The 24,685-nt window shown below is 40.0% G+C and overlaps 1 protein-coding gene across 2 annotated transcripts; it reads left to right on the forward strand.

Annotated features, from left to right (window-relative positions):
• Positions 1-6,279: 6,279 nt before the first annotated feature.
• On the forward strand, positions 6,280-24,087 carry LOC135250584 (E3 ubiquitin ligase TRAF3IP2-like). Of its 2 annotated transcripts, none has more exons than XM_064327034.1 (9): positions 6,280-6,422; positions 14,125-14,783; positions 17,888-17,930; positions 18,752-18,816; positions 19,093-19,190; positions 19,485-19,553; positions 20,605-20,721; positions 21,460-21,534; positions 21,958-24,087. In XM_064327034.1, the coding sequence occupies exons 2-9, from the start codon at positions 14,276-14,278 to the stop codon at positions 22,102-22,104; spliced, it is 1,122 nt and encodes a 373-aa protein (XP_064183104.1). In that variant the 5' UTR covers positions 6,280-6,422; positions 14,125-14,275; the 3' UTR covers positions 22,105-24,087. The 2 variants fall into 2 exon arrangements, with proteins under 2 accessions (XP_064183104.1, XP_064183103.1); XM_064327033.1 differs by lacking the exon at positions 6,280-6,422 and adding an exon at positions 6,677-7,172.
• Positions 24,088-24,685: the final 598 nt, after the last annotated feature.

Consider the following 24,685-nt stretch of genomic DNA (forward strand, 5'->3'; position numbering starts at 1 on the left):
TATGAAGAATTACTCTTTGCAGATGATGGTGAAGGGGGGAAACTCAAACATTTCCCTGACCTCTGCAAGCAAAAACCCCAGGGGCCTGTATCACCAAGCAGGACTACTGAGCTAGCTGGATAACTGAAATCCACAACCCTGCCAAATCTGGAACATATACTGAAGTAAAGAGAGCTGTTCTGGGTTATACTTGGTGCAGTTATTCAGCTAATTCATGCAGTAATCCTGATTTGTCATACAGGCCCCTGTGAAAGCCATTGACAGGGTCAGATATCCTGTCTAGACCTGGGCTCCAGTTCTTGTAGCAGGTTTAACTAATTCAAGCTGTTATCCTGGTGCAGTTAAAACAACACTTGAATTCATCCCCTTACATCAGTGGCACATTTATTATTCATTATTCATATGATAAAAGGTCTTTTTTGATACTGTTTCTTGCTGGTATTTTTGTAGCAATGTCAATTCACTGTGTTTGTGTTCTGTAGTTGTAAGCAATGTTCGGTAACACTTTACAATAAGGTCACATGAATTGGCATTAACTAATGTAGTTTTTTTACATGGATTAATGATGTAGGAATACATTAATTAAGCTTGAAATTTAGTTAGAAGGAAACAAATACATTAACTAATGAATTAGTTACATGATTACTTCTACATTAGCAAAACATAGGATACACTTTTAATTTGATCAGCATTAACAAAAACATTAACTGTTTTTTTAATCTCAATCTAAATTGGCATTAACTAACGTAATTGTTCACATGAATTAATGATCTACAAATACATTAATAAAAAGCTGCACAGATTAACTTTTCAGTTGTTAGTAGTCAACCACCACATTAGTTAATGTCAATTCATGTGACCTTATTGTAAAGTGTAAATTTTTCATTGGTGCCACGTCGGGTGCAACAATCCTGCCAAGTATCCAAAGGTAATGACGTACGCACAGACTTGCAGAAGAGCAAGCGCCTATAATTTATGGCTGAGACTTGATGTATTTCAAACTACTTTAAGTAAAATATGTTCGGTGGGTTCATATTGTGCTAATCAAGATATCAGCCTCCTCCTGAAGTTTTACAGAGTTGTGAATAAAAAATAGGGAGCATATTTACTTGCATCGTAGGCTGACATAATTTCGTAATGTTTGCTTCCTTATTTGTTGAGGTTGATGTCTGTAACAGCAACATTTATCAAATGTAACCATATTTGTTTACACTTTGTCTGTAAAATTAAGTTTGATGTGTTGCTCAATAATATCTTGTCGGACAACATTGCATTGACCGTCTCTAGAAGTGTTCTTTCTCCAAAATACGCTATAGATGGATTATCTCCTAAGAAAATTAAACACTTGATGTGTCCTTAGTGCTACACCCCCGAGCAAACCAAGCCTCTTTGTTTTGGGTGTAGCAAGGTTTTGAATGGAAATCTGGATTTTGAAGTATGAAAGTAAACTGTTGTGACCACCAGTCACCACAGATATCGCCAGATCCTCCGAAACTGAAAAATAAAGAATTGACACTAATTTGTGGGTACCTGTTTAGCTTCAAAAAGGAGACTTGCTTCTCTTTGAACCACTGATCTAGACCATTGTGAGTAGGGTGAAACACTGGAAGCTGAAGAGAGAGCTGTTTTTGCTGCACAGGAACAATAATTGGTCATGTGTGCATTCAAGGAGGGTACAGACATAATGAAAGTGAAATGCAACACCACTGCAAAATCCCCTGAAGAATAGCAAAAATTGTCAACAAATGAAATCTGTCAATTTTCTTATATTGAATATGTAGATGCCTTGCCTTAAAACAGGCATACAACAGTTCATGCCATCAAATTCTGCGTACAGTGAGACATGGTGTGAGTGTGCTGCATGGATACCTCTATTCTTACCATAAATTTGACCTTGTTTTCCCTCTTCACTATTGCATGGTGTGCAATGCTATCCAAATTAAATAGTCTGGTGAAACCAAAGGTGCTTACGTTACCTGTCGGGAAGAAAGGTAAACAACTCTGCTTCACTTTTCAGCACTTTCAACTCCCTCCGCTCTCTCCACCAACCAAAAGCCAGACCAGTGTTCGTCTTGTTTTCCCACGACTTTTATCATTCAACTTTTGAGATGCATAGTAGGGTTTGTTGGTTCTAGTGCTGGTTGGGCTTAGCTGGCTCTCTGGTTGAGCTGTGCGCTTACCAACAAAGTCAGCCCTTTGTTCACTGCAACTTTGTATGGTTTCCTGTTAACGTATTTATTTACAAATGATCCATAATTTGCAAATAAAATACTTATTTCAGAGTGTATACTCTTGTCCATCCTGTGGTAGGATGGGGGGGGAAGAGATTATGCATTCATTCATTAACATCAGCCTCAGTAAATCCATGCATCCATTTACCAAAACAAAATTTAAATGTCAAAAAATCATATGCATTCAACAATGTCAGCTCATACGTTCATCAAACACTATATCAAGAAATACAAAAGAATACAATACAATCCCATGCTGCTCTGCCATTTGCCTGGCCCAGGTGCACCAGATCTATGTTATTTAGTGGGTGAATTTGCAGGTATGGGAACTTCTCCTGTCTTAATGTAGCTATGTACTGAAGCACATTTGGAGCCCAAGTGCTGGATCAGGGTATGGTGTCATACAAAATTTTCACAGGCATAGACCCATTCTCCAATTAGCAGCCCCTTATAATGACTTATGGTACTGCAAATCATTTCATCACTCGGCATAACAATTTAAGCAATGATTTATGACAAAAATAATTTCCTATTGTCCTGTACAGAGCCTGGCCACTTGGCCTCAGTATTGAATGTTATAAAGGTGAGGTCAAAGATCATCAGCGAATGGTCTAATTGAAGCAAAGTTACGGATGTCAAACAGTATTATCCAAGGTCTAGTGACACCCACTGCCAAACACTGCTATCCTATACTTGTAGGTCGTTAGAAATCTTATTTACATTGATTACTGTGATATGTTTAATTACAGTGCTAAAGTCTGTTTCTACCTGCATGTTAATGCTGTGAAAGGATCTTTGGTTCATACCTTCTTTAATCCTGCGGGTGTCTTTATTGGTATTTGGCAGCAGTACACAGCACCAATCATGTTGGAAAACTGTATATTAAGGTAGGCTGCTTATAAATTAAAAATATGTGAATTTCCAGCTATTGTATATAACATTAATTACACGTGATTGCATAAAAACCCTCTTTGAGAGAATTTACCCTCAAATCACCCTCAAATGCAATAAGCACATACAGGGTTCTATAGAGTGAGGATATGAACCTTTCTGACTGTTATCTTTCTGACACATGGCATTCGATCTCTCAGTATCACCAAGCACTGGAATGTACTACAAAAAAGCCAAACCCTACACATAGGGCCTGTGCAACTGGCAGTACATGGTTGGGCCAGGTGGTACCAGCAATAACTTGTCCCAGAAGACCTTTCAAGTAAATGATACCCTGCTGCCTGAATTTCTAACATGTATATAACCTCAATACTCATCTGAATATTGCAAAGGATCATGGCCATTTCTCAACAGTCTTGCCTGATGAAAGGCTGATCTTATTAATAATGCCTCTTGATCAGTCAGATGTCTGATGAATGGTGCTGCAATTGTGGAGGAATGTGTCAAGTGCTTTCATTGTATAGGAATGTGAACCATAGAAAGAAAGATCCTGCTAACTTTGAGTTAGACTGTACAGGAGTAGGTTAGAGGATAAGGGCACATTGCCATGGTAACGTGATCAGAAAGACTTTAAGCTTGCTTTGAGGAATGGAAAGGGAAGCTATCATGAAAGTTGTCTGACTAACTCAGCCAGCCACAAGGAACGGGGACCTGCGCAAGCTATCTATCACAGGGCACACACACCATTCACTCACACACTCTAACATATGCCCAATTTAGAGTCTTCAATTAGCCTACCTACATGTCTTTGGACTGTTTGGAGGAAACCGGAATTCTCAGAAAGGCCCAGGATAGATTCAGAAAATTATATGTAAGATTGTATTCATCTCATGCTAATGAATCAACAGAAGCTATGCAGAATTTTTCAGATGAATGTAAACTACCTGCATTGAACCAAATAAACCGCTGTACAATTGACGCTGAGATTACACTTGGGAAAATCATAGACAATTAGATAATTGAAGAATGGTAAGAGCCCAATACCTAGATTAGGCAATGAGATATACAACAGATACAACCGAAAATGTATTCTGCGTTCCTGGAAAAAGAAAGAATTACCCTCAATGAGACTATGGCTGGCTGAATTAACTAATATTTTTCATTTAGGAAGAATCAGAGAGAGAAGGCTAGGAGAATTTGAAAGGGTTTTCTGAAAGAAAATTTATGTGTTGTTCTTTTTATAACCATTAATGAGTGCTAACGTTTACTCATTTTTCTTAGGAGATGACAGGAAATTGTTTTTTTGTTTTGCCAAATCCAAAAATATCATGAGTAACAGGAGCGTTCAAGGTCTGACACCTTGAACGCCTGATGTGAAGGCTGTTACACATCAAAGCCTTTCTGCTTGTGAGATTTAGGCTCGGAGTACAAATAACTGGAATTGTCTAAATTTGTATCTGTATCTGGAAAAATGAACCAATGAAAACCTGTTTTATATAACTATGCTTTGTCTCAAAATGTATAAAAATGTGCTATGGACAAATCATTTTGGGGGCAAATCCCACTGAGAGCAGCTGGATTTCTTTTCTTGAGATCTCAATATGAGAAAACTTTGTTTCATAGCACTCTACCTTATGGAAATCTTTTATTAAGGAATATAGTTTAGTGTAATTTCCACAACCATTTGCCAGCCACTGGCTTCATATCTTGAGAGGGAGGAAAGGTGAAAAGTACACGGAAACTGTGGAATGAGGTGGGTAGCATTCCTGGGATGGAGGGAATGGTAGGATAGGGTTGGGGGGTTTAGAGTCTGCACCTGTTAGAAGGATGGGGATAGGAGGGTATTTTATTTATATTTTTTTGTATTGTATTGTGAGAGAATCTTTTTGGGATGATTGTACTATTCATCTTATCTTATGCAAATTTGTTTTGGTTTTGAGTTATGGAAATATATTAAGATGTATGAGATCTGTATCTGTCGGTCATGTGTGTGTGTATTTTAAAAAAGAGAGAAGCTTGTGGGTCCTTTTTCATTATTCTTTGTGACTATATCATTACACATTGATGCTAATGCAGCCAAATGCAAAAATATTGACAATTAGCAGTTACATTTATTTTAAGGGAAGGGTTCTGAAAGTGCCTACATGGGGTCTTCTTTCAGTTACAGTATAGTAGGGCTGAAGTCATTACATAGTGTGGTTATGGAGAAGCAAGCCTCTAAATATCTCCTTCCAGGCCTATAATTGGGTATTGAATGTATACTATATTAGAAAAATAATTAAAACAATTCCAAGGGTGAATCCAACATCGGGTCTTCTGGGGTGGTAGGGCCCAATGCGAGATCGTTTCATGGGGCCTAAAATTCCTTGTAGACCCCTTGTCTGTATGTAGTCAGCATTTTCTGGATGAAACTCTAAGAACTCTCCATAATATCATTTCCAAGTCCCATTAGGTGATATTTAGCTGGGCTGAGCATGAATACATTAACGGGTTGGTTTTGTCACATTCGTGCAACTAACATTTAATTGATAATGAAAAAATTATTTTTTCAGTCAAACCAGATGTTGTGAAAAAATGGTATCCTTTCCAGGCACGGGAACCCCCAGGGATTTTTTGCCCCTATGAAAAATTTAACATTGGTCCCCACCACAACCCAAACAACCACATGTTATAATTACACAATTACGAGACAATTTTTTGAGTGCCCCTGTCAGCCTGGGCCCTCGGAACTCCCCCACCCGTAAGGCACCCCTCTTTCCAGGACAAGTCATTTCAGACACATCTGTCGTCCTGTTTTCTAGTTATTGTGTAATGAAAACATCACAGGGATTGTGGGTATTATTCATATACTTAAGGAATATGGATATATAGAAAAAGTTGTGGAAAAGTGCACAAATCACTCTCAGCAATATATAACTGGTTTAAAATCTCTTTGAAAATTAATGCACACATTTGTAAATGAAGTGTAATAGAACTGAATAAAGGGTAAAATATCATCCGTGGTTGCTAATTATACAAAACGCAATTAATTTCCATACTGTATATTCGGTATTAAGAAAAAAGTTCGAAACGACTCAGTTTGAATATTGATGAAAAGGTATGTTTTCATTCTGTGGCAGAAGATGGACAGTGAACCTGCTATCCTAGTTGAAGCGGAGAGCATATTCCACTGCTGAGGGCTACAGGATAGAGAAGAGGCGTGTTCGAGAGGAGGGGCCCTGTTGGGAGGAGACGGGAAGATGGCCAGTGGATGCAGAGCGGAGAGTCCTGGCAGGAGTGCAAGATTTGATTATGTTGCAGGTAAAATTTGTCCAAATTGCTCATCCGGGTATCTATACAATAAAATCGCTGTGTGTTTATGTGTTCATTAAAGAGACATTTTATTTTTTTTAAATTATAAACATATTTCCTGATAGTAGGCATACACGTGAAACTTGTCTAAATGTAATACCTAGGTGTTGCATAACCAATACAATATAGGCTGTAAGCTAAAATAGTGAAACGCTTGACCATATTTGGCAAGCGCGTAACAGACGTTGTGATCAAAATGAAACGGAAACTAAATTATTCGGAAATGCAGAACGCGTGCCTTCTCGTAACACATGTTCGAACTATTGATAGGCCATGTTGCCTCTACTTAAACGCTGTCCAAACCAAACAGCCTCCGACATCCATTTCATGTTGCAGCTATACTGGTGTGGCGCAGGACTTCGAATTATGGCTCATTAGAATTTCTACGCAGAGCAGATTCATAACAGGCCTTGCGTGTATAGGCTACAATACGAAACGGAAACGAGCAGTGGTGATTAATGTTTGGAATTTATAACAAGATATTTCCGTCGTCAGGAGGCGTGAGACTTTAAATAGCTCATAACCCGAAGAAATGCGACTTGTCTTCACGTCCGCGACCAAATAAGCAGGCCCAGAGGGTGGAACTTAAACCCAAACTGACAGCGTACGTTTATTATTCTGTTTGCTACAAACTTTCGGAGGTCCTCCCTTGTGGAGCCCGTGCGAAGGGCAGGAACGAGTCAAGTGCTGAATGATGAAGTAAGTAGCCTAAGCCTACCACTTGATATTACGACTTCGGTCAGTTTTAATAAATGAATAAACAAATAAAAAACCAAACGGGTTTATTCTGTTTGCTTTAATAATAACTACGCTAAGATTTCGCAACTGCAACAGAAGCTCAAGTCACTTGTCAGGCAAGTTAACATGTCGAGCAACTTTCTGTCATATTGCACTTTGAAGTTCACAGATTTCGTAAACCGCGGAAGGAAACACTAAATGTAATGTTTTGTTTTTCAAGAAAAACAGACCAGAAAGGCGAACGCCTTTGACTTATGCTATGCTGTTAATTGAATATCACGTTATGTATCCAATAGTTATGATTGCGTTTATTTTAAACATCTTAAATGTAGCGCTTTAGCCTACTACGTTGTTTGAGCGCTTGAGTAATTAACGAGGCAGAACTCTACATTTACTTTGGGGGCCTCTTTTGAACGTTGTTGAAGATGCTTCTCTCTAAATGTTTCTCTCCACTGGCTCAGCGCAATGCCTTCTTAAACTCCCATGGCTATGGATTATCATTCATTTATAATTTATCAATTGAATACTAACAATAGGCTATAGTACACAGGCACATTTTTATTTAATGATGTTTACAAAATGATATGATAAACGTACCTATTAGACAAGAAGAAAATCAATATTTTATGTCTGATTATAGACTGCACATATAGCCTATTTTTCTATAAATATTCCTCAACTTGGCTCTGACTACTGGTTAATATATCTAGAAAAGATTAGATGATCATTCTCTCCAAATAATTTAATTCCTTCCAAAGGTTAGCCTACTTAAAACGGACATTATAAAGTATCGGCTAAACAATGTTCATGACTGAAAGATGTGCATAGGAGAGCTCAGACTGAGGATGTGCGCTCCACCATGCAAGTCGGTACATATTTTCACTATAGCGATTTGCAAACTGGCACTACATGTGCCTGTCCGCTAATGAGGTAGTCGTGATGAGGATCCGCGATTAAGTTCAGAAAAAATAGCCGATGAATATTCCTGGCACTAGTGGTCCGATACTCGTGGTTTGCTTGACAGTCTCGTGCATAACTGTTGCTGGACGTTAGGTGGACATGTGCTTGCTTGCTGGTTGCGCAGCGTAACTCACATTTACAGTAGGCTACGCTGTCCACGTATTGCCACGACAGAAAAGTCGCGAAATTTTTTTTGAGAAACTCTTGACTTAGTCTGGAGACACAGTTCTTGCAACAGACACGATAACATCTCATATCTCTCTTGGCATTACGGAGAGCAGCTACCGAGGGGTACGCCTGATGCTGCTGATCTGTGAGGCGGATAAGCACTACTGACATTGCCGTGCGTGTGTGTGATCGCGGTAGCAGAAAGTACAAATCAAAATTGACCCACCTTATCGAGGAGGGGAACCCCTCCTTTGTGTGATGACTACTTCTGTAACGTTGAATCTGGGTCAGAGCATGAGTGCCTTTGCGAGAACGAGCAGAAGGAAACCACACCTTTGTGTTCAGCACATTTTTAGTTTTACTCTAAAACATTTTTCCAAAGAACAATTAAAAAGGACAAGATGAAAGATGAATTATCACAAACTGTTTGTGTTTTGTAGACTTTTGTATTTCTGAAGTCTTCACAAACAAGAACGATTTATATTATTTTCACAATAATTTTTGTAGTTACCGTTGGTGGATTTGTAACTTCAAACTCTTAAATCTGGTTAATAATTGAAATTTGCATTGGGGACTATTTTAATGGTGCCATTGAAACAACTAAATAATAAATTACAGTACAGGTGGAAGGCTTTCATTAGGAACTACTGGTACAGTACAATTGAATTTTCTGTGCATTGCTTTTCATTAGTCGTTTGAACGATGCATGGTCAGAGAAGGCAACTCCGGAACCATGTTGATTTTTGTTTCTAATCATATTTAGAAGAGAGGCTGAAAACAAAAGGTAGGCTAGCTTTCTCAGTCATAAAGATAAAAAAAAAAAAACATTAGTGCTTTTGAGTTGAGTGGGTTTACAAGCACACTAAACGATGCCCAGAAAGCAGGATTATTTAGGGCACATGAGTCAGAGGCTGCCTTTAAAAGCTGCCTTGACGTCCCTTGGCAAAACAAATCAGCACAGTGTTGTCAAAAAAAACCTCCTTGAACAGTTTATGAATGTTTTTGTATATCGATTCTGCAGTTCTCCACCAGACCAGAGTATTTGTTTGCGGATTAACACGGAGGATGTAGCATAATATTGAAGATTACAATAGGCTCAATTTGGGCTGCCTTTGTCCTTTTATCTTCAGTGTTTACCATTTATTTGTCGTTTTGTCGCAGCACCGCGTTTATGTATCATTGTCAGCTGATGAATACCCATGTTGATTAGATTTGAGTGTTTTGTATTAGCTGACTAGTGGCAAAGGTGCTGTTTCAGCTTGCTGGCAGTAAGACATTGATTTAATCTTGATTGAGAGAAAGGCACGGACCAATTTGAATATTTTGTCAAGGAACTTTCTATGCTTAACAGTATTTATCATATGGCAATTGGTAGTATGTAGTTTCTTATATTTTGAGAAGGGGCAGGGGACCCAGTATTTGCCCTTTGTTTTCTATTTTTGGGTTTGGCAATCGTACCATTTCTTTCATTTCACCTATATGCTATTCACACCCACAGAGAGAGAAATGGAGGTGAAGTGTTCACACTCCTTATTCACTTACCGACGGGACAGTGGTTGCTCTCTACATGAAAATTCATGCTTTATACAGCAGAACTGCTAGTAATGTTTTAAATGTAACAGTAAAACAGTTTTAAAAAGTAACAATTACTCTCTGACCAATTTGCGTAAAATAATTTATATGTCCATTTTTGAACATACAGAATAGTTTATAAACTGTATTGCTTATTTTATACAAATAGATCACATGACATCATTGGTGGTAATGGGGTTTGGGTTGGGTATCATTAGCTGAGCTGCTGTCATAGTATTCCTGGACTGTGAGCATCTGCCACACCAATCTATAGCATGTCTCAAGTGTTAATTTGCAAGGACATTTTCATATATCCAAAGGTGGCCACAGGACAACAATTCAAATATAACCAAAATGGCAGACCACACCCAAATTACGTGTTTGGCTCCAAATATATGTTGATTTTAACGATACTGAAACCCGTATTTTTGATGAGCATGCACTGCCACACAGGGTTATACTGCAATATTGCCTATGGGGGGGGCTATTTGTAAATAAAAATACTCATTTGCATTGGCATCATAAGCCAAATTTGTATGAAATTTGACAGGAACCTCCAGACAGCTTCCCTGCAAATGTCCTGATAAGCATATCCCCCTCTGTCCAAGATTCTTAAAGAATATTAAATATGAATATGCAAAATGGTGGATATTGGATGGTATTTGGCTTAGGTTTGCAATCCATGACAAAGTACCCCCAATATGCTATGGCTTACCCTTGGTGCTTGGCCCCTGACATTACTATAATCTATCCTTGTTTTTAATATTGTGAAGAGGAACTCTATTTTTCAATCAGATGTTATCGTGTATACTTGCTATTTTCCTGCTTTCTGAGAAGTAGGTTTGAAAAAAGCAGGTCCGATGTTCTGTGCAGATGAGAAGTCTTTTAATCAAGAATTTGTTCCAGTTCTTTGTGGGACTTGGGAATTTGAGTATTAACCAAGGGATAATATCACAAGTGACATGTGCATGCCACCATGCAGTTAGAACATTTCTTAATTTCTTGAACTTACTCATCCATGAAATCGCATGTGGGACATGTGCGCATGTTTTTTTTTTCAGTGAAATTTTCCATCAATCTGATCACACAACATATAGTTTTATCTCTATAACCTATTTTACGATGCCAGTGTTTTAGCTATTTTGTAACGTGGGGAGGTAAAACACCTTCTGTGTGTTTTGGAAATTCATAGACAACAAAAATCATGATAAAGTCAGTATGATAAAGTCAGTATCCTAATCATGGCAAGGGTCCAAAAAAACTCTGAGAAACATCGGTACAATGTCTTTTGTTTACTAAGCAGTTTTCTTATCATCATTGTCCATTTCTCTGTTGCATACACAGAGAGTGCTGTGTAAATTGGAATTATTACTCTCTGGTTTGTACAGGAGCAAGATGAGCCCACCTACAAGGTTCTCTGACTAGTCCTAGCCAAGCAGTACCTCAGTACAGTCAATGGGACCTGCCGTGCGCTAGTAATGACTCAACAAGGGCAGCATATCTTCTCACCAGTACGTAGCCAGCCAATGACAAACTATTATAGTGATGACTGAGAAACATTTTAGCCATTTAAATTTTTGTCAATTAAATTCTGTTTCTAATGGCCATAGGTTGCTTGCATAAAATGATACACATTGTTTCTCCTGTGTAAACAAACCACTACTTTTTCAGTATGCACGCTAAGAACTTTACACCTTGACAAAAAAGTTTTTCAGACTTTAAACCTAAAAGCTTGTTGTTTTACAACAAAAATGTGGGCATTTCCATGAGGATATAGTGTACATTATGTAGTCTTTTACACCCCTGAACATCATTTGGTTACCAAGTGTCCTTTCTCGAAATGGCCTCCTTGGAAACATAAAACCTAGACATAGCTTAAATAGAACAAGTATTCCTTTTTTGGTGATATTGTCATCAAATATGAACCAGGATTTGTCCATAATTGTTGCTGTGGCTCAATTGTGTTAATAAGCTCACCAGGCACTGCCACAAGCATCTGTGTCCCATCTAAATCATTTAGGCAAGAAAAAGTTCCACTTTCACTGTGTTTGAGCTTTTGTTACTTTGTTTCAGTAATATTTAGAGTCATTTTGCTCCCAAGGGTTACCTTTTAGAAGAAACCAGAATTATGCCTGTAATCAAATGGGTTTGTGAATAGTAACCATGTTACTTTGGGTATGTCATTTTCATATTTGTGTTTAAAAAAAAAAAAAAAAAGGGGACGCTACAGAAGGGGTTAAAGCAGGGTTGTCCAGCCTTATCCGAAAATGACCGATGCAAATTAATTTTTTTGTTTTAACCCTGCACTCTGAAACTGATACAACTAATGGGTCTTACTGCTGGGATAAAACAAAAAGCCTTTTTGGATAAGATTGGAAACCCCTGCTTTAAAGACATTTTAGCTACTGCATTCCTTACCCAAAAACCCATAAATGTTCAATAAGTGGACATTTGCACACTTTTTAAGGTTTACACCTTTAAGGTATGTGTTAGCCGTTTACTTTGAGTGCTGTGCATCTCGCCATTTTGCACTGCAGGCTTTTTGCCAGACATGAGTATGGTTCTGTCATGCCTTTTAAACTCGTGATTTGTGTGTTCTGCCCCCAAGCGAATGCTTTATGAGTCTTAGCTCCATAGCGATTGCAAAATTTGTAGTCAGTAGCCCTATAATTAACTTATTGAGCAAGTGCTATGGGGTGGGGATTTGCACCTTTTATGTTTTGAAGAGTATATATAGAATGGGAGTAGGTCTACTGTAGGTGATAAAACCTCATTCTCATTCGATGAAAGATAAGAATAGCTTCGCAACGCCCAGCTCAGCTCAGTTCAGTTGTGGTGTATGTCCTGGAGTTAGACCAGGTAAAGAGATTATCACTGGTTAATATCAGAAGCACAAGTTACTGTAATGTGTTACATTTTTTGAGAAGACGGGCATCTTATGGGTTGTGAAATGCTAAGTCTCTGGCACCATCTAACCGGTTACTTTAGAACGTTGGGGCAGGGGTGGTGGGGAACCATATTTGCGTAATGGTTCAGTTGAACTGTGAGTTTCACAGTAGCTGTTTGTTCTGTCAATATATTTAATCCAAGATTCTCCCATCACACACTTCATCTGTCCACCTGTTGTAGCATTGCTTGCTTGCTTGCTTGCTATTTGAATGTGGGAATAGATAAGTCTGTACCTACCAACGAGAACATCAAGTTCTTAGCACAGTGTGTTTCTATTCACAGGTACAACAAATCATGTTCTAGGCAGGCTCCTGACAGATAACATAATTGCACACATACAAATGGGCTTCTACGGTACGTGTTTGAAGTCAGCCCAAACTGGTATTTGTGGCATCAGTTTGCCCATCAGTCTGGAAGGAACCCTATGAACCTATAAATGCTTCTAGGCATTAAATTGGTGTAATTATAAGTTGTACAAACAATGTCATTTACCACCTAGGCTCAGGAGGAAAAGTTAAAAAAAAAAAAAAATAATAATAAAAGTGTTAAACATATCATGGCAATCATCCGGATTATTGTGATCGAGTATGTTACTTTTGCTTCCTTTCTGGAACATGTTTAATTTCTGTTCTTTATCATCTCTTTAAATGTTTTTCCCCTTTTTTCTCTCCACAATTTGGGATTCCCAATTTTATACATATTATTGCTGCAATCTCCATTTTTGATTCAGGAGAGTGCAAATAATCACATGGTCTCCTTCGAAGCACGCAATTCCAATTGCATTTCGTAAGTGGGGCACACGCAGACATGAGTCTGAACAAGACACTTGTCGATTCATGTGCAGATTTGCCTCTGACTGAAACCCTCCCATTCAACGCCCTACAGGGCTGCTGGCCGCAGTTGACACTGGCATGATCTGGATTGGATATGAGCCAGTGTAGCTCATCCACACACTGAAACAGTGCCTTTACAGAATGAGCCACCCAGCAGCCCATTTATCATATTTATGGCCTGGGTTTCCCCTTTTTGCTTTCTTGCACAGTGGTGCCAAGCTTACAGTGGTACTTTAAATATAGCCCTGAGTTGGGAAATGATACTTTTACATTAAAGTTTTGGCATTTAGCAGATACTGTAACCCTGAGCAACTTTACAAAGGTTATTCATAAATACGATAAGATATAAAGATATGAAAGCACATTTAACCATTATTTTTATTAGTGTTATGATGATAATGATGCTGATGATGGTCATGGTCTCTCCACAGATTTGCCACCCTGCCGACTGAGTCGCTCAACTGTCCTGAGGAGAACGACGAAACGTTGAGTGAAGGGTCCCTCTCCAGTGCCGTGTCCAGCCTCCGGCCCGATTGGCGAAATCTCCACATCCCTTCTCCTGCTGCCAGCAGCCTGAGCAGGATGGCCAACGGGCACTCCTACAGCTGTGACTCCGCCCAGTCTGGCTACGACCCGTACCACCTGACCCTGGACCTGCCGTCGGGGTGCGACGCTCCCTTCCCCAGCCGGGCTGATGGGTGCCCCAGCTGCCCCCACCTCCACAAAGGAGCCTGGCCGCCCCCTAGCTACGGGAGCAGCTTATACAGAGGCGGGGGTTACTCCGACAGCCTACCGCTCTGCCCTCCCCCCTCAGAGTACCCCAGCTTTCCCTCTGGACAGGACAGTTACCCCTACAGCAAACCGTATTCCTGTAACCAAAGCAACGGCAGCTTGGAGCAGCCGCAGTCCCTGCGTTCTGTGCCGCCGACTGCAGGCGTGCAGGAGTACTACCCAACTCCCTACCCCCCCTGCCGTCGTGGCCCCCAGGGCCCTGCCTGCTGCACCCAGTACCCTGCCGAGGGGTACAGGATGGGCCACTCACCCCACCAGAGCCCCCGGCCCGGGTACCACTTGCCTTACAGACACCCCGGTAAGTGTGTGTGTGTGTGTGTGTGTGGTAGAAGTTAAATTAAAAGTCCTATTTTTTAATTTATTCTGTATGGCTTTCACGTGAATGTCATCAAGGTTTTAATATGGAATGCTGTTGTGAATTCTGCCCTCTAGTTATTGGAGAATAAGACTTAATGACAAAAAATAGAAAAATAAGCAGAGCTACCACATGCTTTCAGCAATTCCCTGATTTGAACCAATCATTGTTTTCTGCAGTTTTTGTTTTCTTCCAACTAGTTGATGACCAGTGTTGTATTATTCATAGTAGTAATAGATTACTTGTAATTTGGAATACTTAATCAGATTTTAAAAATAAACTGTAAATGTAAATAGCCCAAAATATGCATAATATATTTAGTTGCTTTTCTATAAATTATTACATGATTACATTCTGTACAGCTTCAACATATAGTGTACACGTGTCATACAAACACATCAAATGTACACACATGTAATACATATCCTATCACACATGCACCACATGCACACCTACAAACTATGTGTAGGAGGTGAGTGTATTTATGTAAGGAAATAAGGAAATAAGAACCCAGTCTTGTCAGAGAGGTGTCAACTAAAGTATTTTGCAAACACATTTGTCCTAGAATTTACTTGGCTAATGAAAAGGGTAGTAATCCAAAAATAATGAGATTAGATTACACCTTTTGAGTAATCCTACTGATTACATTACTAATCCTTTTTGTTGTCATTTGTAATCAGTAGTGATTACACTTGCGAAGTAATCTGCCCAACACTGTATAAAGACTGACTTCTCATCATGAGATAAATGAAACCTCACTCTCCTTTTACTACTGACCCCAATTTCCTCTGCTGGGATTGAGCAATTGCTGAGAAATCATTCCTCTTATTGTAAGTGCATTTATAGGAAGGCCTGAAGTAAACGTCATGGTAGCAGTGCAGACACAGTTATAAGTTTAATTCCTTTTTTCAGGTTGAAGTGAAAATGGCTGAAGTAATGAATACTAATGCTAAGGGGCTGTCAGTTTGGACACAGTTTGTCCTGTAAACAGAATGTGCATCTGTCCTTGAGATGTCCAAACAGTAGAGGTTTTAGAACTCGTTTGCCAAACAGGCTAGACTTAGTTAGGCCTCCTCTCTTGGTATAAATGAAGCAGTGCAGTGTGCCTTGCCAGCCAAGATAGGACATGCTCTCTTTAGATACAGTGCCACATCATTAAAAATGTGTGTGTAGCATTCAGACCGGTGGAGAACCGGATTTTTCTTGGCCACGCCTACCAGTGGAGAGAACACGTGCACCTGGTTTGTGTTAACTAATCTGCCCAGGTGCTTGAAGGTGTGTTCCCCTCCACAGTATAGGGCCAAGGCCAAGACTACACACTGGGAGAGCGTGTGTTTGAGTTTTTTTTGTCAGAGCACCAAAAGTTGGCGAAAGAAACTGGTCAGCTGAAGAGTTGGCCAGCTGAGGCCAGTAGTGAGCTGAAAAACTGTTGCTTGGTTTTGCTTTCTTTTGTCTTTATTTTAGTTTGTTGTTTTTGTTTATAGTTTTCGCCCAGAGGGGTAAGGGTGAAGGTGTTTATTTGATTTTGTGTTGGTCTGCAAATGACAGTGCACACCCAGAACGGCTGCATCTCCCTCCCAGGGGTGTCACACCGGCATGTGACAGTGTAATTGAGTCATAATAATGATTAAATTAATATTGTTTACATTGATCATGAATATTTATTTGATCCTGAACAACATACGGACTGATACAATACAACTGCTGAACTAATTTATCTGAAATTAATATGCAGTACGGGTTGGGGCACCTGGAGAAACGTAGGCTCTCCCTGCCTGGAGGGGAAGCTGTCTCTTAGCAGAGCTCAATGTGAGCACTTCTCTTTCTGGGCTCTATTTTCCTGCCGGTACATGGCTTGTTGAGAGCCGTTGGACTGGCAAAATGGTATTTTCGTCATGGATTTTGACGAGCTGTTTGATAATTTCCTGACTCACCGTGCACCGAAGTGCATGAGATACGCACTGCATACAGACTGATAGTGGATGAGATACGCACTGCATACAGACTGATAGTGGATGAGATACGCACTGCATACAGACTGATAGTGGATGAGATACGCACTGCATACACACTGATAGTGGATGAGTTAATACGCACTGCAATACCTGATAGTGGTGAGATACAACTGACTGATAGTGTGAGATCGCACTCATAACACTGATAGCGGATGAGATACACTGCATCACACTGATATGGATGAGATACGCATTGCATACACACTGATAGTGATGAGATTCATACTGATAGGGGATGAGATACGCACTGCTTACCTGTATGGATAATTACCTGACACACATTGATAGTGAAACCACCATACATTGTGATGAGATATGCACTGCATACACACTGATAGTGGATGAGATTCATACTGCATACACACTGATAGCGGATGAGATACACACTGCATACACACTGATAGTGGATGAGATACGCACTACATACACACTGATAGTGAATGAGATTCATACTGATAGTGGATGAGATACGCACTGCATATACACTGATAGTGGATGAGATACACACTGCACACACATTGATAGTGGGTGAGATACGCACTACATACACACTGATAGTGGATGAGATACGCACTGCATACACACTGATAGTGGATGAGATACGCACTGCATACACACTGATAGTGAATGAGATTCATACTGATAGTGGATGAGATACGCACTGCTTCCCATGCTTCTTGAAATTTTCGATATTACATTAAAAAGGAAACCCATTTCATTTTTATTTCTGTAATGCCTCTCTGTCTTCATGGTTTTTAATGTGACATTATTGTGTATGTTAACAGCATACATTATAAGATATGGACCCCAGGTAGAGTAGTTGTTGCTTATGGTACAGCTAACGGGGATCCAAATAAAATAGAGCGAATAAAGCATAAATGGCCACACTGGTCATTCTTTTACATAAGTCATTCTTATTTTTTGGGTGGGGGTGTTTAAATGTGACCTGTGACGTAAGATACACAGTATAAGATGGGTAGTAGTTTAAATTTTAAAAATATTTTAGTCCTTTTTTTCCTCTATCTCTGCCAGGTCCAGACCACTGTGGGTGTCCCGAAGCAGGCTCCACGCAGAGGTAAATGAGAAAACAATGCTGCCCTTGTCTTGAATAAATTTATACTGTTTGTCTTGGACTCAACAAGCTTAACCCCTCAATTAATGTAAAAACATACAAAGAAGCCCATTGGACATGAGTGGCCCTAGGCCTGTACTGATAACCACCTCTGTGCAGGAGTGCTGATCTGGGATCCGTATAGCCTTTAAGTCCAAATGGATGTGGATCAATGATCATATTCTGAGATGCTTTATGTAGGCTATATGTGCACACCATGTCGGCTCGAAAAACAAAGTCGGTTGTGTTATAGGAGGGTCCCATAATAAGATTATGACTCAATCTTTATAGTCCCTGGCAAGCAGTTCATTGTGCAGCCTACAATACTGTAGATGATAGCACAAAAACAACAAACGCATAGATCAGAGGTTTCAGGGCTTTAACTCCAGTTCTGGAGGGCCACAGTGTCTGCTGGTTTAACTCCAGTTCTGGAGGGCCACAGTGTTTGGAGGTTTAACTTCAAACCTGCAGTGCCTGTAGGTTTTTTATGATTTCCCTTCAAACAGCCGACAGTTGAAAACAAGATGTGTGGACTCTAGCCAATCATTGTACTAAATTAAGCTCTTAAGTGTTGAAACACCTAAAACCAGCACTGTCTGACTCCCCTGGCATAGGTCAAATCAAATCAAATCAAATTTATTTATAAAGCACGTTTAAATACAATCCACATTGACCAAAGTGCTGTATAGGCAGGTACAATGTGTTAGATTACATACAAGCAGTCTGTTTGGAGGATATTTTTAATTTGGCCATGTTGTTACACCCTGTCCCTTTTTTTCCCCCAGTGTATATCCCCATGCACATCTGAGACAGAACACCGCCATTTGTGCACCCCTGTCACTGGAACAACGTAAGTACTACCCCCCCCCCCAACCCTTTCATTCCTAACTTCTGAGTATGAGTTTAAACACTTCTGTCACGTTTACGAAACACTGTACAAAAGAAAAGTACAATTTTGCCTTTGTCGTCAAGTGGAGATACTTGGATTTGACTGCAGTCCTCATTTTTTGTTCTTATTGAGCTGTTATTATGAAGCCCATCCAGGTACAGGCACAGCATTTTTAATCCTCAGGTTGTCAGTCACGTTTGTGCGTACCGAGTGAACTCTTTGATCTTATCTTCACAGGGAAGGTGTTCGTCACATACGAGGCAGACAGTGAAAAACACGTCAAAGAAATCATCAAGTTTGTGGCCTTGCTGCGACACAATGGCTTCGATACGCACGTAGGTTCTCACTTTGCGGATGTGGTGGCTGACGCCAGTGAGTGTTACTGGTGAAAATAATTGCTGGTTTTGTAAAAATGAGGTCGTCAGATTGAAATTTGCTTGGTGAGGTTATTGTTATTTTCGTTTCGGTGAGGTGGAAGGCTACGTGGCGCAAGGCTGCCTCACAGTGGGATTTTCATGAGCAAGTGCAGATTGAGTAAAATTGCTTTCTCTCCTTCTGTCTAGTTAAACCTTTTCACTTGACTAAGACTTGGCTTTTGTTGTTTTTTTTGTTTGTTCTGTTTTCTACAGATTGATGTATTCGAGCAACAGTTTAGAAGCATCAGCAAAATTGACTTCATGGAGAAGTTCATAAATGAGGTAAAAGAAGAAAATAATTGACACCTTTTCACTCTCTGGAAGGTAGAAAGTTCTAGCCTGACCCATGAGGCTACAGTATGTGGTAGAGTAGGGAGCTAAGCAGTGGCTAAGTGGCTGAGAAAACCAAGGTTAGAATGTCCTGGTGGCGCAGCCAGTAAAGGCATCAAGTTTCAGTGCAGAGCTGACTAGTACAGTGTATGTTTTAATCTTGCCGGATCATTTGTCAGCTAGTGATAGGACGTCCCTGGGACATAATTGGCCCCATGGGAGGGATAGGTGACTAGGGTCAGTCTCTCCCTCTCATTGCTATCGACCTCTGCTGGTAATGTAGAGGCTGTTCGAGTTTGAGTGCCAGTGAAGGGACATCCTGACATTTTACATTTCATTTGTATGGTCACAACAAAAGGTGAAAAAAACAGTGGCTGGCTTTGCTAAGGAGGAAACTAATACTTGGCTTCGCCCTCTGGGATTATGGTGTATGTTGTAGGTGAGCAGTTCTACTAGGATTGTGAATTGGCCACGACTAAACTATGTTCTGCCACCTGATGATTCGGCAGGTTGTCTTATGGCAACTCACACTTCCTGTCAGTGTTGCATGCTTCACACATGTTCAGAGGCTTCCTTTTCAACACAAAGTCTTTAAACCAGGGGTGTCTAATTTTATCTGAAAAGGGCCGTTGTGGGTGCAGGTTTTTGTTTTAGCTCAGTACAAGACATCTGATTCTACTCATCCAGGTCTTCATTGAAGGCCGTGACTAGTTAATTCAGTGAATCAGGTGTCGTACTGCTGTGCTAAAACAAAAACCTGCACTCATGTTGGCCCTTTTCAGGATTGGGAAACCCTAATATAAACACTCTTTTGGTGTGTTTATATTAGGAGTTCTTTTGGTGCTGGATGCACATTAAAGAAGTAAGTTGGGAAAGCTTCCATCCTGTCCTGACTATGCAGACAAAAATGTTTGTTTTTGATTGAAAACCTGTGTCTCATTGTGGAAAAAATCACCTGTGGCTTTACCACCAGCTGACGAGCTGTGCTCTGTCCCTCTAATAGAAAGACTACCTGATCATCATAGCCATCAGCCCTAAGTACTACGAGACGGTGACAGGTGCACTCATCAACATGGAGAATGACGAGAGGACCCTTAACACAGTTTACATACACAAGCAGGTGGGATTTGCTCTTTTCTGGTGTAGCCAGTGGAATGCATTTAAAACCAGTTTCTTCCACTGTTCAAGTTTCTTGCCTGCGTCTTTCACTGGTGTGTTGGTCTATCACAGATTTTCATTGTGAAGTCTTTTTCTGTTTGTCTCAGAATGAGACTGTTGAGCCATTGGTATTTCACAGTTGGCTCACTAACCAGGCAGGCTGGGTGTGTCATATTTTGATGTGTTATCTGCATACCATTTACCTAATTATACTCTATGATGTAAACAAAGTAATATCCAAAAGAAATTTGCTTGTCAAATGCCACATTGGCTGTAGCTCATCCACAACCATCAGTTAATCCAGTGTCACAGCTAGGGTATTTGAGGTCTCACAATCCAATTTATTTGTCCACAATGTTGTATGGTGGATCTCTCAGTTGTTGGTTCCTACTGAGCTCATAACACACCTCGGGAAAGAAACCTGTTTATTTCTGCCAAAACATATGAAGTCAGTCCACTGTGCAAGTGCCTGACTCAAATAATAACAGGTGTGGTTCAACTGGTTCAATGGCTGATTTTATTGATCGTCAAATCTGTACATCAAGCATAGACTGGTACAATAAGTTAAAATTGCCTACTGTAGAGAAGATAATCTAAGAGTATCTTATGTTTCTTTTTACTTAGAGAATGTCTACTGAATTATGGAATCTAGAATTTTAATATAATCTCAGATATTAATATTGAGTTTTGTGTATTTCAGCTACAGAATGAGTTCATTCAAAATGGCTGCCGAAATTTCAGATTCATTCCTATTCTGTTTCCTGGTGCAAAAAAGGTAACACACCTTCTTCAAATGTTCTTGGCAGCTTGACCAGCAATGTAACCCTGGAATTAATGGTGACTTCAGCTACACAGTAGTTTTTCATCACACCCCTTTTTGCTGAGAAAGATTGCTATTTCTTTCTTGTCGCATGATGTGCTGTGGTTTTGCATTTGCCTCCTTTTGCCTTTGAGCAACATATCAAGCGATGTTTTATTTTTCCTTTCTGTTCTGTAATTTTGCACTGTACTTACAACAATACGTAATAACCACTGGGCAGATTGCCTATGATTCTAAACTCTCAAAACGCATTTCAGCAAATGCAAACATTTCACCTAAAATGTAGCTGCACAGCCTGTTGTTCGTAATGAACTGTGTAAGAATAGTAATAATAATGTTCTCACCTTGCTAAAGCTGACCTTAGCCTCTTTGTCTCAGTGCCATGTCCCCACCTGGCTCCAGAACACCCACGTGTACAGCTGGCCCAAGGACCGGGACGACATCCTGCGTCGGCTGATGCGGGTGGAGAAGTACAACCCCCCTCCCATCGGTCCACTGCCCACTATCGTCTCCATCCCCCTGTAGCGCGTTCCTCGGGGGCTGGGGCGCCTGCCCTGGGGTTGGACGCTGTCAGTCTGCAGAGGAGGAGGTTCCACAGGGGCGCACACTTTTCCAGGCCTGGCGACCTGCTTTCTGTTCATTAGCAGCAGCGTCGTCTCACTGGCCCCGTCTCTCACCTCAAATCCAGCCACAATCCCAGAATGCACCCTGGACATTCCTTAGGGATTTGAAATGTAATTATGTAAATACTGTGTGCGTTTGGTTTGGTGGGGATGAGTTGAACAGTGGATTTGTCTTTTCTACAGACCCTTTGTTTGCTCCCAAGTCCTCAGAGCTTTATTTGCAGTAATCAAGATGGCTTCCCATTGCCTTGCATGTCAGGATCTGAAATGTGCATATATATGTATTGAAATAGGGGAAGTTTTGGGGAACTCGATCAATGAAATTAACACACATTTGCTGCATTTTCAAATCCCACATAATCTCACAATGCTGTGCAACAAGCACTATGAAAACAGTCAGGCACATCAACCTCTCCTTGCTCAGGTAATCCAATGATCATAGATGTTTTCAAATGGAGAAATGTCCTGAGCCTCTCCTGGTGGAAAAACAGCTTTAGATTCTCGTGGTGGGAAGATCACCCAACTCTTTCTGGATAAAGAAACTGTTTCTCTCTCTCCAAGTTGAAAAAACACCTTATAAATGGCCATCTGACTGCCAGTTCCTTTGGAACAAACATGGAGGCAATGTTGGTGGATATAAGTATGTTGATCAGGCATTGAATTTGGTGGTCCAATAGTGTTTCAGTTTGCATTGATGATCTTGATTGTCACTGGCAGATTTTGCAGCCTGGGAGCACAGTAACAGTATGAGAAGTAAACGTGTGCACGTGCCTGCCAAACCTACCAAGTGCGTAGTGGTGCTCTGAGGATCGGAGGAAAGAGTGGTCACAGTTAAACAAGCCTTTCCAAAGTACATATCTGGAATGACTGTCACTGTAGTGTACATAAATCTTGTGAATTCAGCCTGTGACTGATGGTAATGGCTGTTTTTTTTCTCTTGTTGAGAGCAAAGATGGTTTTTTTCCTCTTCAGCTGAATGCAGAACTACCACAGTTAGCAGGGATATGAGAGATATGATCATCATGCAATTTAAAAAGCCCTTCTAAGTAAAAGCCTATGCTGTAGTCTACTGTGCATTTTATGCATAACATATAATTTTGATAATCTGTGTAGAAGAAATATTTCTTCAGTTACCTGAAGTGTAGACTACTTTTATAAACATCTGCTGCCAGAGGCTTTCTTGCACCCATTTTTTAAAAAATACTGGTTTGCGGAATCTCTGTAATATTCTCAGGTACAGGACAGGACTTCACGTGATCTGCAGATTTCAGACTTTAATCTGCGCGCTGTCTGTGCTGCATTCCATTATGTAATATGATTAATAGTGTTGACTGTGAAGTGTGTTTTACATCGGACTGCCAAAACCTGCTGGAAAGGCAGTTGATATTCGTTGTGGGGGTATTAAATCATGTTATATCACATAACAATGTATGGCCTTTGTGAAGCCACAGATGTGTACCTCCTACTTGGATTTTTAGACTGTCTACCATGACTATGCCTATTCCTCAACTTCATATGATTTGACTGACAAACCTCAGTAATATCTTGTGTGGAAAATGTACTTTTTCCCTTTCCCTTTTACTTTATCCCTTTCCCTTTTACTTTATCCTTGATTATGGGTCTAAGAGCATAACAATGGTAGGGTAGGTCTGTACATATAGTACAATAATGGTAGAAAGGAAAAGTCCTGCTATGCTCTGACCTTTCCTCGGTGTTCTGTTGCAAAACACCATTCAGTCACCATGGCTGCCTGACTGGCTTTTTTTTTTGTTGTTGATTGAGTTTTAGTTTATTTCTGAATATTATGGCATTTTCAGCATTTCAGTTTTTTTTCCAATCTGAAATGCACAACATGTTGTGTAAAATAAAATGGATTTATGATGAATCACTGCTGTTTGTCTCAGTAGTTACAGTTTGTTCTGTGGTTTCCTTCCTCAAATGTGCTATGTGGAAAGGATGACTAGAAAATGAAACTTGGAAAAAAAATCTGTTTACTGTAATGTCCCTGAAAATGGGAAGCTGAGACAGATCGGCAGTTCCCAGAGAAAACAGGCATGTGTGCGTGTGTGCGTGTGTGTGCGCGTGCGTGTGTGTGCAGTATTTATATGTACTGTACATACCCTCAGTATAGTGCCACTCACCATTTTCATGAACACATTGCTTTTTTTTTGTTAAAATTTGAGATTTTTGGCTTTGGTGAACTGTCATTAACTATTCATAATTGGACTAATTGTGAAATATTTATCCTCCTGTAAATAATTGCAAATAAATTTCAATTAAAAAAAAAAGAATTGTTCTCTTTATTCCAACAAATTAGGCTAAATAAATAATTGAGTAGTCTTGCTTTCTGTAAATTTATGCATTCTGTAACTGTCTGCACTGTATAGCATATCTATTTGATCCCATTTCATGTGGTCATAATACCTGTACAATTAAACTGTAACTACAAAATTATATAAAGAGCAAGTCATATGTGCATAGTC

The sequence above is a fragment of the Anguilla rostrata genome, chromosome 3 (genome assembly GCF_018555375.3).
Source record: "Anguilla rostrata isolate EN2019 chromosome 3, ASM1855537v3, whole genome shotgun sequence".
NCBI lineage: Eukaryota > Metazoa > Chordata > Actinopteri > Anguilliformes > Anguillidae > Anguilla > Anguilla rostrata.

Coding starts and splice junctions, on each gene's coding strand:
- LOC135250584 (XM_064327033.1), top strand. Junction 17,931..18,751: donor GAAGCAGGCTCCACGCAGAG/GTAAATGAGAAA, acceptor TTTTTCCCCCAG/TGTATATCCCCATGCACATC. Junction 18,817..19,092: donor ACCCCTGTCACTGGAACAAC/GTAAGTACTACC, acceptor TTATCTTCACAG/GGAAGGTGTTCGTCACATAC.